The 15,369-nt window shown below is 44.5% G+C and overlaps 1 protein-coding gene across 2 annotated transcripts in view; it reads left to right on the top strand.

Annotated features, from left to right (window-relative positions):
- The window catches only part of VSTM4 (V-set and transmembrane domain containing 4), a 95,638-nt gene extending 89,816 nt beyond the window's left edge, over nucleotides 1–5,822 (top strand). For both annotated transcript variants that reach the window (XM_032837823.1, XM_032837834.1), the window contains one exon: nucleotides 5,515–5,822. In XM_032837823.1, coding sequence (XP_032693714.1) covers nucleotides 5,515–5,640 — 126 coding nt within the window. In that variant the 3' untranslated portion in view covers nucleotides 5,641–5,822. The remainder of the gene's footprint in view (nucleotides 1–5,514) is intronic.
- The last annotated feature ends 9,547 nt before the right edge of the window (nucleotides 5,823–15,369 follow it).

Raw genomic sequence — 15,369 nt, forward strand, 5'->3', positions numbered from 1 at the left:
TGTGTCTTCTTCAATTTCTTTCAGCAAAGTTTTTTAGTTTTCATTGTACAGATCTTTCACTTCTTTGGTTAAATTTATTTCTAAGTATATATATATTTTTTGATGTCCCATTATGAACGAGTTCATTTTCTTTACTTGTTTTTCAGCTGCTTCATCTTTAGTGTAAGTGAGTGCAGATAATTTCTATATGTTGGTTTTGTATCCTGCCACTTTACCAAAATAGGTTTTTTACTAATTCTTTGGGATTTTCTATATGTAGGGGTCATATCAGCAGCAAATAATAACAATTGTACCTATTCCTTTCTGATTTGAATGACTTTTATTTCTTTGTTTTGCTTAACTGCCCTAACTAGGACTTCCAGTATTATATTGAATAGGAATAGTGAGCGTGGGCATCCTTGCCTTATTCCTGATCTTGGGGAAAACGCTTTCAGTTTCTCTCCATTAAGTAAAATGTTAGCTGTGGATTTGTCATATATGGCCCTTTGTATGTTATTTCTATATCTAGTCTGTTAAAGGTTTTTATCATGAGAGGATGCTGTGTTTTGCCAGATGCTTTTTTCTGTATCTATTAAGATGATCATGTGATTTTTATCTTTCATTTTATTGATGTGGTGAATTACATTTATTGATTTGTGTACATTGAATCATTTTTGCATCTCAGGGATAAATCCCACCTGGTCATGCTGTATAATCCTTTTAATATGTTCATGAATTTGATTTGCTAACACTGTTTTGAGAATTTTTGCATTGATATTCATCAGGAATATTGGTCTATAGTTTTCTCTTCTTGTGGTACCCCTGTCTGGTTTTTTAATCAAAGTGATGACGGCCTCATAGAATGAGTTTGGAAGCATTCCCTTCTTCTTAATACTTTAGAGGAGTTTGAAGAGAATTGGTATTAATTGTTCTTTACATGTTTGGTAGAATTTTCCAATGAAGCTGTCTGCTCTTGAAATTTTTTGTGTTCGGAGTTTTGTTTTGTTTTGTTTTGTTTTTTACTGATTCAATCTCTTTACAGTTAGTTAAGCTACTCTTTAGCTTTTCTATTTCTTCCTGATTCAGTCTCCTTAGGTTGTGAGTTTCTAGAAATGTAGTCATTTTTCCTCAGTTACGTTATTTGTTGGCATAGTTCATAGTAGTCTCATGATTCTGTGCATTTCTATAGTATCTCTTCTAAGTTCTTCTCTTTCATTTCTAAATTTTTTATTTGAGTCTTCTCTATTTTTTAAATTAATCTAATTTAAGGTTTTCCAATTTTGTTTATCTTTTTGAAAAACCAGCTCTTAGTCTCACTGATCCTTTCTGTTATTTTTCTGGTTTCTATTTCATTTATTTCCATTCTTATGCTTACTTTTTCCTTCTTTCTGTTAACTTTGGGCTCAGTTTGTTTTCTTTTATATAAAATTTGTTGTTTGAGATCTTCCTAATTTCTTACTATATGCACTTAATGTTATAAATATTCCTCTCAGAAGTGCTTTTGATATATCCCACAGTATTCGATGTTATGTTTTCATCCTCATTTGTTTTGAGATAATTTTTTATTTCCCTTTTGATTTCTTCTTTGGTCCAGTGGTTGTTTAGAAATGTGTTGTTTAGTTTCCACGTATTTTTAGATTTTTCCTCTTGTTGATTTCTGGTTTTATACCATGTGGTCAGAGAAGATAGTTGTTATGATTCAGTCTTCTTAAATTTCCTAAGATAAGTTTTGTAGACTAAGATAATCTATCCTGGAGAATGTTCCAGGTGCACTTGAGAAAGTGTGTATTCTGTCACTATTGGGTGGAATGTTTTGTATATGTCTGTTAAGTTCATTTGTTCTAAAATATGTTCCAAGTTGTAGTAGCTATAGTTCTCTTTAATGCTCTTCTCCTTTAACCTTTACGCTGTAGTTAAGAGGTTAATATACTATTCTAAAGAAGAGTTATTGTATTCTAATTCTATGTATAGCCTTAATCAGAGTTTTGAGTACTTTCCTCTTTTTCTTTCAGCCTGAAGAGCTCCTTTCAATATTCCTTGCAGGGCAGGTCTAGTAGTAGTGAACTCTCTCAGCTTTTGTTTGTCTGGGAAAACCTTTATTTCTCCTTCATTTCTGAAGGATGACTTTGCCAGATATTCTTGGCTGATGGTTTTTATCTCCCAGTACTTTGAATATGTCATTCCTCTCTCTCCTGGCCTGTGGAGTTTCTGCTGAGAAATCTGCAGATAGCCTAACAAGGGTACTTTTGTAGGTTACTGTCTCCCCCCTCTCCCACCCTTCACTGTCTTTAAAATTCTTTCTTTCTTATTGGCTTTTGACAGTTTTAATATAATGTGTCTTGGAGAGGGTCTTTTTGCATTGAGATAATAAGTTGTTCTGCTAGTCTTGTGAACTTGGATGTTCACAGTTCCTCCCCCAGGAGTGGGAAGTTCTCAGCTCATTTCTCTAAACAGTCCCTCTTCCCTTCCCCTCCCTCCTCCTTCTGGGATACCCAGTTTTCTTATGTTGGCTTTTCTAATAGAGTCAGATGATTCACATGATTTCTTCACTATTTAACATTTCAGTTCTCTTGTCTCTTATGCCAGAATATTTTCTATATTTCTGTCTTAGAACTCTCTTCCATATGATCTGCTGTATTTCCAGTACATTCTAATGCATTCTTCATCTCATTTATTGAGTTCTTCAGCTCCAGAATTTCTGTTCTGGAATTTCAGTCTCTTTGGTAAAGCATTGCTTCTGTTTATTAGTTTTATTGCTGAGATCACTGTATCATCTAACTGAGTTTTCTTGTGGCTTGTTGAAGTTCTTTACAACAAGTATTTTAAATTATCAGTTAGGTTACAATATTCCATATCTTTGGGTTTGGTTGCTGGAAAATTGTCATTTTATTTTTGTATTACCATGTTACTGTGATTGTTTTCATATTACTGTGATTTTTCACAGTGTTTGAAGAGAAGTGGTTCTGCCACTGCATTTGAAGTAGTGAACACCTTTTTTATGTAGGCAAGGTTTTGTTTACTTGGATTCTAACAGTTCAATTCAACAGGTCTATAGTTAGGAACCTTCCTTTTGTTTTCCAGAAGGTGGCGCTATAGCACAAGTTTTTGGCTTCTGGTAAGGGATCTGCAGGTCTACTCAGGTTGGGAGCACTATTCCTTTTTAGAAAAGCAAAAGGTTGGGGCAGAGCAAGGGTGAGTAGGGAAGGTGTGTACTCAGTGCTTGGGGCACTGCTCCATAGGGGTGTGCCAACTGCTCCATAGGGGGATCCTGAAGTGGGGATGGTCCTCTTTCAGTCTCTCTTCCTCTCCCCCATCCCTGTGGTCTCCTCAGAGACAGCAACTGGTCCCTCCAGCTGGGAGGCACATAGCCAGGCGGACCACCACTCACTGCCTTCACCCTCCACCCCTCTGGCAGAAAGGTGGTGCTGGCTGCTTGTTGGGGCAGCCCACCCTTTCTCTGCCACCACCCCTCCCTCTGCAGTCGGGTCCACTCACCTTCAGGTGCACAGATGGACAGATCTCTTGGCTGTCCTGGTATGCTGTGTTGTGGATGTCCAATTAGTTGTACATGGTGGGGAGAGAAAAAAGGAATGACACATGCTGCTGTGATGCTGATGTGACTCCATAACAACCCACCAATTTTTCTTTATTTTGGTTATGTTCCTTAAGCATGGCAGGAAAATAAACACCTCTACGTCCTTCATTCAAAAGTTGTTTTTAATAAAAACGTTTCTTTTTAATTTCTAAATGCTTTTCCAGCATCTATAGTGATAACCATATTATTGTTTGCCTCTATGGCTATCGTGGATTGTATTGGTAGATTTTTTTCTAATATTGAACCGTCTTTGCATTCCGGGAATACGGTTATCTAGCCTTTTAATGTGCTTCCTCATTCTGAGTAAATCTGATTTAAACTGTACATTAATAAGTGAGTTTGTTTTTAAATAAATGAAGTTTTTCTTCTTTTAATGTTCTGGATCAGTTTAATTACATTGGAATTATCATTTCCTTAAAGGAATTTCTTGTAGAAAGTTTCCTGTAAAGCTGCCTGAGCCTGGTGTTTTTAAGAAAGAGCTCTTTGACACTATTTCCTCCCATCCTCCCTCCCACCCCTCCTTCCCTTCTTTTCTTTTCCTTTTTTTTTAATGATAATTAGTACATTCATATTTTCTGGAGTTAATGTTTATAATTTACATATTTTTGAAACATTACCATTTTACCTGTATTTTGAAATGTGGGACAATAAATTGAGCAAAGCAGTTTTTCTTTAAATTAAAAAAATTTTTTATTTACATTATATCCCCTTCCTCATTTCTTATTTTATTCATTTGGGCTTTTCCCCCTTTTTATCTTGATTAATTTATTTTTCAGTTTATTTGTTTTATTGGTGTTTTCCAAACACAGGCTTTTGGGTATTTTTATAATACTCTTGTTCTGCTTTCTGATTTATATTATCTGGTTTTAATTTTATTAGTCTTTCTTTCTTACTTTTTTTTCATTTATTTTGTTCTTTCCTAACTTCTTTAATTGGTTGCTTGATACATTTAATTCATATTATTAATATAAATATTTAAGACTATGATTTTTCAGTGAGTACTGCATTCTTTGGGTTCTAGCAAGTAATACTTTCTTTTTCATCATTATCAAGATATTCCAGAACTTTAGTTTTATACAGGTTAAGTGATTCAAAAAATGTGTAGATGGTACCATTTTAATTTTGTTATTAATTTCTAGAATTTTTTGTTTCTGTTTCTATCATTCTTTTTTTTCTTTTGATCAGACACTGTTAGTGGTACGCCTGGGTGGCCCAGTTGGTTAAGCATCTGACTCTTGATTTCCATTTAGATCATGATCTTAGGGTCATGGGATCGAGTCCCAAGTTGGGCTCCACACTTAGTGGGGAGTCTGCTTAAGATTCTCTCCCTCTGCCCCTCCCCCTTCTTATGTTTTCTCTTTATCAAATAAATGAATAAACAAAACATTTCTTAAAAAAAAGAGAGAGAGAAACTGTTAACACTTTTAGAATTAAAGTTTACTTTGTGGCCTAATGTTTATTTTTTTATTTTTAAATTTTTTTTAAGATTTTATTTATTTGTTTATTTAACAGAGTGATACACAGGGAGAGAAGGAACACAAGCAGGGGGAATGGGAGAGGGAGAAGCAGGCTTCCTGCCGAGCAGGGAGCTTGACTCAGGGCCGGATCCCAGGACCCTGGGGTTATGATCTGAGCCAAAGGCAGACGCCCAATGACTGAGCCACCCAGGCGCCCTTGTAGCCTAATGTTTAATCATTTTTTGTTAGTGTTCTTTGTCAAGTTAAGAATAATTCATGCTGTCTCATTGCAGGGCATAATGTTCTTTAGAAGACAGATATGTATTATTATGTTATTGAGGTTTTATCTATCCTTGGAAAACTTATGTCCATCTCTTCCCCCCTTGGATCCCAGAATGCAGTGAAAGCGCACGCCCAGTGAAAGAAGGTATGATGTGGAACTCCCTGTGGTCAGCTAGAGTTGTGTTGTGTTCTGTCTTCTAGCCGAAGATCGCGGAGGAGAGCCTGACCTACGCTGAGCTGGAGCTGGTCAAACCCCACCGGGCTGCCAAAGGCCTCCCCACCAGCACCGTCTATGCCCAGATCCTCTTTGAGGAGAACAAGCTGTAACGTGGCATCTTCTTCCGTGGTCCTCTTCCGTGGTCCTATTTAATACATGCCACCCCAGTTATTTATGATACCTTGGAAACAAAACCCTTATTTTTGTATTTTCCCTTGTGCCTTCTGTGTGGTGGGGTACAAGGCTCCTCTCCATAAAAAAGTAGGGGCCGCAGCCCTTGGACGGATCTCCCAGGACGGATATCCGAGGATGGGACATGTCTGGGTCTGAGCCCCGAGCAGTCTGGACTCTGATTCGGAGAGCACCCAAGGAGATTTTCTGCTGAGCCAAACCCCTTCATGTTTTCTTCTCTTTTCTTTGGGTTTTAATCTTTTTTAAAATCTTATTTTAATCTTCTACTCTTCCTGTATTTGTGATATCAAGCTCATAGTATACAGCTAGAGGAAATGCCATTATAGGCCCAAGTGTGAGATGGTAGATACGTACTAATTGTTTTTTCAGAAGGTCAGAGAGCATTTCTAGGGCACCTCGAGTGGAGCAAACTGCTTACTGCAAACGGTCACTCAAGAAAGCATCTCTTGTTCTAAACAGATGCGCTGACCCTGGAGATTTAAGGGCAGCAGCAGATTGTGGGGAACTTTGCTGTCTAAGCTAACAACCCACTATCTCCAAATATGCCAGGGCCCATTTCCCCACCCGGAATCCCCCAAGGCTGCAGGGCGAGTAGCACACCATTCAAAAGGACTTCCGCACTGTGGACCCGCATTGCTATAGAAACTCTTGTTCTCCAGAAAGTTCTTACTGTTTTCCAAAGGAGCAAGAGAGGGAGCCAGCCATCCATGGACACACTGGTGGAAGTGGGCCTCTTAGAAGTGTACAGAGTTACTACTCTGACTGCATGCCCGCTCCTGTGTGAGCAGAGCTTTCGGCCTGGCTCCCCTGGGCTAGGAGAGTAGGAGGTGCAAGCTGAGCAGGAAAAATGTGTTTTAAAGACCCTACTCTTGTAGAGCACGTCTCCCAAGCCAACTTCACATGGGGTTTCTCGCGTGTCTGGCTTGGGCTCAGGCAGGGACGCGGGTCAAGGAGATTTGTGCGGAAGTTGCCCTGTGTGACTGCTACAACACCCAGGATCTCCCTGAAGACGGAGACCTTCTAGAAGAGAGACATGCTGTTGACTGTATTGTTAAGGACACTTTTTGTGGGGTGTGCTCTGGGTGCTCACTTATAGCACACTGTAGAAATTGTTCGGCTTTGTAATGGACCATGTATATATGGTAAATTATATATTTTAAACACAACCTTGAATGTGAGTTGTGCCCCTCTGTATAGCCAAGTGAACTCGGTCAAGTGTCTTATTCCCTAATTACCTCAGACTCATGTTTGTAGTAAGGTGACCTAACCTGCCATAGAGTTCATGTAATGGGATAAGGACTACTCCCAGATTCTGGGTAGAATACATTGCTTCCCACTACACCAGGTTAACGCTCATGCCACAGCCAGTACGTATCTTCAGAATGAAGTTTCTTTTCAGTGTAAGGCTCTCCTTACCATAGCTTCAAAAAATAAATGTTTGTTCCTTAACTTAGCTCTACAGTAACACTCCTGAAGACCCATGATAGCTTATAAGTATCTCCTGTGGCTTATTGGAAAGGGTCCAGATTGGGAGCGGGTAGATTTTCTAGAAGCAGAAATAGCCTGACTTTACAAAGAGGAAGTCATTCTCTTTGACCTCTACCTGCATCTCCTTCCCTTCCCCTCTGCCAAATTCCAAAGATAGTGAATAAACCACACAGCTTTTGAAGAAGAAATACCACTTGGAAGAATTCACTAGAACTTCCCAGATCATCCTTTAGGGGAGCAGAATATATGGTTGGCGTACAATTCCTATCATAATTATCATGGACAGCATATCTTATTTTATCATGGCGGTGTTCCTGCAGAATATGCTTCTGTGGTGTTTTGAGGAAGGAGGGTGACTTCTTCATTTGCACGAGGAGCCATACAGGCTAGTGGGACCCTGGGGTGCCCGGTGGGGGTGGAGAGTGGGGCACATGAAGAGAAGATTGTGGGGACAGGCAAGAGGGTAGGGAGCCTCCAGGCTTCCACAGAACTGAATTGAACTTCAGTCAGCCTCAAACCTTCTCCTTAAATTCAGAGGGAGCATAGGGCCATCATAGATGGAAATAAATGCATGCCATGAAGAAGGGCACATGTTAGAGCTGGTAGCTGCAAGTTAGTCAAACAGGTCATCAGTAGAGAGTCAAACTCAGACGTTTCCTCCAACATTCTTGTAACAGTGGCATAAATCCACCCTGGGCTATGGGACTGGGGGGCCAGCTGGACAGAGAGGATGACAGGAGCCTGCACAGACCATCTCCCCTACTGAAAATGCTTCCCGAGGGAATCTTGGAAGGTACCATCCACATCCAAGCAGAGCTCATCCCACCATTATCTCCAGAAGCAAACCATCCCAGTTCAGCTCACAACTAGAAGCAATGGATGATCTGTCCCTGGGGCTTCTTTGGGGAGATAAATCTCGACTTCATTATCATAGTAAACTTAGAAAATGGGTCTACTCATTATTCTCTATCAAATATGGTTGGCATACTTACCATATTTAGACATGACGATAACCATGCCTTAACATTTCTAACGATAAGAAAGGGGAAGCATATCAAATAGAAATTAGGAAAAGCTCTTCATCTTGCTTTTACTCTCAAGCGTCTATTGAAACAACTATATTAAAGCAGTCTACAAAGGGGACAATCACTTGTACATTTAAGTGAACTCAAAACAGGAACCCATCGCTCATAGGTTCTCTAAAATTTGGTGGTGAATTTGACCTAGGCCAGGCATTGCATGGAAACATGGAAACATGGCAGGAGGCAAGGTCTCCCGAACGGAAAAACAGCATCCCCATGCTCTGAGTTAAAGCAGGTGTGGTGGGAAGGATTGGGATTTCTTTGGGATCATGTCTTCAATAAAACATCATGATTTTGTTAGCTCACAGGGTGAGTCAGAAAAAGCCAGCAGCCCCGCTCCCACCATTCCTGATACTTGCTGGAATGAAAATGACATGGGACCCTTGGTATTTCTCAGTCCATAGTCATCTGGGTCATCCCACACATCGATAAGCCCAAACACTCACTTGGGATAAGAACACTAAACCGGTTGATGTTTTTAGGGACGATTCACGCCCCTGTTCATCACTCAGCCTTTGATATGCATGACGACAACCTAGGCTGGGCCAACCATGAGCTGGAGCTCATGCTCCGGGACACACAAAAAGAAAAAAAAAAAAAAAAAAGGTCCAAAGCTTGCAAGAAGCCTGGTCTGGACTAACCAGAATCCTTGGGAGAAACAAACCATCTTTCCCTTGGGAAGCGAAGCCAGGATGCCGCGTACCAGATCTGCCTCTAGCCATGTCTCTGATGAGTAGAGAAGCCTTCAAGAATGAAGGAGACTTTGAGAGAGAAGCAGGGAGGAAAGCACAGAATCCTACCCCCAGACCCTAGAATCCCCCGGACTTCTCTTTCCTTTAGATCTTCTTTTGATTCAGTCAACTACCCTATTTTCCTACCTTCTAAGTCCTAGTTTTATTCAAGCTCATCCAGTTGCAATGGCGAAAATTCTGACTGCCATAGTATGCATCCGAGTTACTTCCCAGGTCGGGAAGCAAAAGAGTTGCCCTGAGCCTCACTAGCCAAGGGGTCCATTTACATTATGTCCTATGAGGGACTTGGAGCCACGAGCTCTGCTCTGCTCTGTACCTTTCCACTGAGCCTGCCTTCTCAGGACCCTGAAGACACCCTTCTCGATGGAGAGGGACTGTCAGGTTTCGGGACTGATCTCCTGATGGAGGTACCCTCTGGCTTGGAGTATGGACACCTGCAGGCCTGGCGTAGTACTAAGCAGCACTGGTGACAATAGGAGAAGGACAAGGGATGGAGATTCAATTGAGCCACATCACAGGGATACTGGAGGGAGTCTTTTGTGTGGCTGTGAAGTTTAGGGTGGCTTCCGTATAGAACATGATGACTTTCAGTATCCCTGTATTTCCTGGGGGAGAAGGTGGGACCCAGCTCTGTGTCATTCTTAGCCCATTACAAGGTGAGGCTGTTGGGGGATGGTGGGATATTGACTCGCCATCCCACCCCCTACCCCCACCCCATACACTGAACAGAAGCTAATCATTGGTGGGAAAACAAAGACATTCGCGGTTTGGAGGAAGAGCCTGCCTTCTGCCTTCTGCTTTCCGCCTGCCTTCTGCAAAGTTGAACGTGAGCTATGATGGAATGTCCAGATAGGTAGGATAGACAAGGACTCCCTAAACTTTAACACATCGCCGGATCTCGTTAAGCTGTGGATCGTGGTTCAGGAAGTCTCTGTGGGGCTCAAGAGTCTGTGTTTTTGACAAGCCCCCAAGGAATGTCCATGCTTCTGAATCCAGACCATGTTTTGAGTGGCATCAATGCAAACTGTTGGGAAATGTGGATCTGGAACCCCTGGAGGTTTGGGGGCTGTCCTCAGAATACATGTCACAGCCAAAGCCTGAGAGTGAGCAAAATCCCCAGGGAGAGGCAGCCCAGTGTGGAGAGATGGTGCCTTGGCCTGAGTGATAGGGAGCCCCCTGCTGGCAGCTCCAGGAGCCGGTGAGGAGCCTGAAGCAGGCCAGGGGAAACCAAGCAATCAGAGGAGTGGGAGAGGGCTGGTGAAAACCATGTCTGGGAGTTTCTCGAAGAAGGAAGCCCTCAGCAGTGGGCACTCTGCAGAGGTCAAATAGAATAGAAGTTGAGCCTTTGCTCTTTCTGAATTAATTGTACATTTTGCATTTTTTAAAAATAATTTGTTTTGCTGGGGAAAGTGATTTCCCCAAATACACAGGGCTGACAGACATTGGCACTGAGCCCCGTGTTATCAGCTCAGCGGATTTTCCCAGAAACAATCAGTGTCTTTCCATGGGGTGGCAATTTGGGGAAGACTCTTAATTAATGCCTGGGTGGGGTGGGGGGGTCGGGGGACACTGCAGTTTTCTGCTCCTTCTGTTGTCATTGATAAAAGATGACTTGGCCTCCACTTTCTAATAAACACAGCTCGATTAGCTTCACACCAATTTTGTGTCTGATTGTTAAACATTAATGTACTGGACCCTATAGTTTTAAATAGAATTAGAGATGTTTACAGCTTTGGTTAAATGCACCTTGTTCTTCCACATTAAACTTTATTACAAGTGTCCTCCATCAGCAAACAGGAGAAAAACTCATTAGCAGCTGGTGGAGGGGTGGGCGTGGCCATGGCTGGTAGAACCAGCATTTCATTTTCCGTTATTACAGCTCCCTAGCAGGTCTCTGGGGATGCTCCCTCCCTATGCATGAGGATGATTAGGACCCCAGACTCCCGGGTCTATGGGGGGTGGGATCTGAGAGAATCCACAGACACCCAGGAATTTTTATGCAGAATTCTGTGTTGCCTGATGCCCTCGTCAGTTTTCTAAAGGAATCGTGCTCCACCTAAGACAGGACCTTTAGAGACTTTTTGCCAGGGTCCTAATGGCAATGTCCCCTAGGAGCATCATGATGAAATCTGTTGTTTTACAGCTGGGGAAGGTAAGGATGGGAAGGAGCTGCTAGTTGGCAGCAGAGCCCAGTGGGAATCAAACCTGGTGACTGTCCCCCCTCAATATCCTCACACAAACCCCCCAATTCCACCCCCAAGCTCTGGCCCCAGGCAGCCTACCAGTTGGAGCGCTGGACCTAGGGTCCCTAGCCCTTCTCCTGAGCTCCAAGTCTACCCACTAGCCCTTTCCCCCCAGCACCACCCACATCTCTCAGAAGCCGGTGTCCATGGCTGACCACATCACGAACACCCCAGGCCCCTCCCCAGCTAGCCGTGCTGCTTAAGATCACCACTGTTCATCTCCTCAGACTGGAAACTAAACCAGGAAATCGTCAGTGGAGATGTGGGTCAGGAGCAGCAGCTGCAGACTTGTTGGCTGACTTTTAGAGACAAATACCAGGGGCCAGGCACCCTACTGAGCACATTTTCTGTATTATCTCATTAAATCAAGACTGTCCCGCCTGCCTCTGCAGACAAAGAAGCTGAGCGCAGAGAGTTCAGCTAGCCTGCTCAAGGCAGAGCTGGAGTCATGTTATCTCCTGTGGGCGCTCCTCATGTTGCCGGCACCTGTCCCTCCATTCAGGCCACGTGGCTCCCACCTTCCATCAGCTCTGAGTGCAGACTGGAAGGAATGCGGTTCAGAGCATCTACGTAGCTTGCCCAACGCTGCACCGTGCATGGCAGAGCTGGCTTAACTGTCCCGGTTGTACAGTGTCAATCCTGTGCTCTTCTTATTGTCATCTGGCACAGAAAAAAAGGAAATAATCCCCAAGTACCCTGGCAACCAGAAGGAGGAAAGGGTCAGGACTGGCTTTTTGCAAAAAGTGTCCACTTGAGCAGAGCTCTGTAGAGGGGTGAGAATCTGCCCGGAGGCAGAGGACAGGGGGTTCCCTGGGCTGTAAATATCCTGCTGCACGCAGAGTTCCTGGTGGGAAGGTGCATGGCGGGAGAGCAGGGGGTGTGGGGCTCCTCATCTGCTTCACCTGCGTGACCACAGTGCACAGGAGCCGGGGCTGCCTGGGAAAGGGGATGGGCCACAGGCCTTTCAAATGGGGTTGCAAACAGTGCACAGGCTGAGGGACACTGGGCATTGTGCTTCTCCTCACAACCAGCAGTGGGAATCACCTTATCATCATGCAGAAACTGAGGCCAGGGACGCCTGGGTGGCTCAGTTGTTAGGTGTCTGCCTCAGGGTCCTGGGTTCAAGCCCTGCACTGGGGCTGAGCTTGAAGCCTGCTTTTCCCTCTCCCACTCCCCTTGCTTGTGTTCCATCTCTCACTGTGTCTCTCTGTCAAATAAATTAAATCTAAGAAAGAAAGAAAGAAAGAAAGAGAAAGAAAGAAAGAAAGAAAGAGAAAGAAAGAAAGAAAGAAAGAAATAAAGAAGAGAGAAAGAAAGAAAGAAGGAAAGAAAGGAAGAAAGAAAGAGAGAAAGAAAGGAACTGAGGCCATTCAGGTTAGGAGAAAAGCTGCAGTAAAAAGATAATTTGGTACACCTGACAGATGGCAGAAAGAACAAAAAGATGACACTGCAGAGAAAAGGTCTTTACTGAAAGTCCCTAAAATTCTAGAATTCTGCCCACTCCCATCCCCAATGAAGAGAGCTTGGTGGCCTTGTTCCTTTTAGCTTTATAGTGTGTTCTCTTATTTTGATAGATTTGGAATTTATGCCCCTAACTGGCCACACACTTGTTCCAGATAGGTGAGTAAAAAGGAGACCTTTGCTAATTGACAAGCTCCTTCTTTTTACGGCCCGCGTAATCATGAGTGGTAGGAAGGGGATCATGAAGCATCCATCCCGGGCTTGGGACTTCCTGAGTTAAGAGACTGGGAGGTGGTTGGGACACGCCGTTTCCTCGCCCCTCCCCCAGCTTTTCCGGCCAGGTGCTTCTCCCACCTCTGTCCCTCTTTGGCCAAGTCTGGACCACAGCCCCACCATTCGGGGTTGGCAGCGCCTCCTGGTGGCCAGAGCTGAGAACTTGCGGACCTCCCTTCCTCCCCACTGTCCTTGGCCAGAGACCAGATCAGAGCCTATAAATGGAGTTCTGGTCTGGGGTTTTCATTTGCTGGTGTCCTGGCTTTTCTCACTCAATAACATGAGCACAGGATTCAGTCAGCTCTGGTCCAAATTCTGAGTCTGCCTTTTAACTGCTGTGTGTCTTTGAGAAGCTATTCGAGCTCTCTGGCCTTCAGTGCCCTCATGTGAAAAATGACCAGGGCTGATAACATTTAAAGAGTTACCTTCCCGTATGGAAGGATTTGGCCTCTGGAGGGGAGGGGAGGCTGGGTTCATCATCACTACCCCCTCGCTGTGAGCCTCAGAAGACAGCAGGGAGGGACAGGCGTGTGGAGGGCTCCCAGAGGGGCTACACCCCAGGGTGGGGCTGCCCTAAGGCCTAGGACGGGAGTGCTGGTGCAGGGAGGCTTGCTCTCCCATCGGCTTGTTGTCACTTAGACTGAGGATGAAAACATCTACTGGTAGTTTTTTGACCCACATGAACACATGGAACGCTAGGCCTGGGCACAGAGTCACCTCCTTTCCCTGCTTCCAGAACCTTCCACGAGATGCCAGCAACTGGCCTCCAGCTCCTGACTGTTTCCTTAACACGTCCTCCTCCTCAGAGTGCTCATGGTTGGGGAACAGAACAAGGAAATGATGGCTTTCTTCTCCCCAGGGCACAGTGAGTCCCACTAAGGGCAGCCCCTATCTGCTTTGTCACTACACTGTCCCTGAGGTCTGTCACAGAGCCCAGCATCCACTAGCTTCATGATATCTAGAAAGGGGACACAAGATGGAAAAGGACAGTGAAGGTATTTTGAAAACTAAAAAACACAACCCATACTGGGGGAACTTTTTCCTATAGATTTTATTCCTCCCGAAGGCATCCAAACCTTGTGCCCCAAACCACATTATCCAGAGCTTCCACAACTCAGCAAAAAGACAGTTATATTTGTCCTGTTGGCAGCCCCTTCCACCAGTTTCCATCAAAGACCAGCCTGCAATCACATGCTTGTCAGGGGTTGGGGAGGGTGGTGATGAGGCAGCCATGGCTGGCTGCGCTCGGGCTGTGGTCAGTCCCGGCAGGGTCAGGGGCTTGGCGGGAATCTGGGGGGTGTCGACAGCCTCAGAGGCCCATGGAGGCCCCTCTTCTGTGGGTAAGAAGGAGGTGGTGCTTCTTCCCTGGAAAACACTGGATCATGATGGCCAGGAGGCTGGCTTAGGGCTGGCCCCACAATTCAGAAACATCTGGAGTCAGAAGACCAGAGCTGAGGACTTGGGTGTGGGGGAAGAGCCCTCGCCTGCCTAGGAAGATACCTTGTTTCAGTATCTAGACAGGGTCGGGCTAATGTGTAGAGGCTTAGGCAATATTTTATTTCCCCAGATGACATTCCAACTCTGGGACCATGAAGTGAGAGAAGGTTAGGTTGTAAATTGCTTACACTTTCCAAAGGGTCTTCGGGTGTGTTGTTTTTCTCCCCCATATTCGACACTCCGTTTTCTAGTACTCTCTCTAGCACTCTCTCTAGTACTCTGGTACTCTCTCTAGTACTCTCTCTGGGGAAAGGCCAGTGTTGGTCTAGTTTCCAACCACTCTAGCTCTTCCCTGATCCTTGGCAAAAGCAGGGGTGTCAGCTGCTGCCTCCCTGCACCCCGGCCCAGCCCATCATCTCAGGTTCCTCGTCCATGTGGGGCAGCTGTACCACCCCCGCCAGGGATGCCACAGCCCCATGCGCCCCGCTGCTCGCGCGGCTTAGCCAGGCTCCCTTCTCCTCCGTGGAACCCGGTGTGACCTTACAGCTCTCCAGCGGCCATCAAGCAGCAGAGAGGACTAGAACTCGTAACCACCGATGAGCCCAAGTAAGACCAATGTAAAACAGACTGCTCGGTCTCCTGTCGTCACTTGAGCCTTCCCCCATGCTGCCACACCTGCCACACGTCACTGGCTGTGTCAATGGCCCCACTAGGATGCTTGTTTCTTTACTTTTTACTTTTATCTGTTTTATATATATAATATATACCTAACATTAAATGGACCGTCTTAGCGGTTTGTCATGAATGAGGGCACTCACAAGGCACTCAGTCCTCTCTGCCAATGTCTCCAGCGCTTTCTTCGTCTTCCCAAACTGAAACTCTGTTCCCCGTAAACAATAATTCCCAATACG

Source organism: Lontra canadensis, unplaced genomic scaffold (genome assembly GCF_010015895.1).
Source record: "Lontra canadensis isolate GAN:19392208 unplaced genomic scaffold, GSC_riverotter_1.0 scaffold3, whole genome shotgun sequence".
NCBI lineage: Eukaryota > Metazoa > Chordata > Mammalia > Carnivora > Mustelidae > Lontra > Lontra canadensis.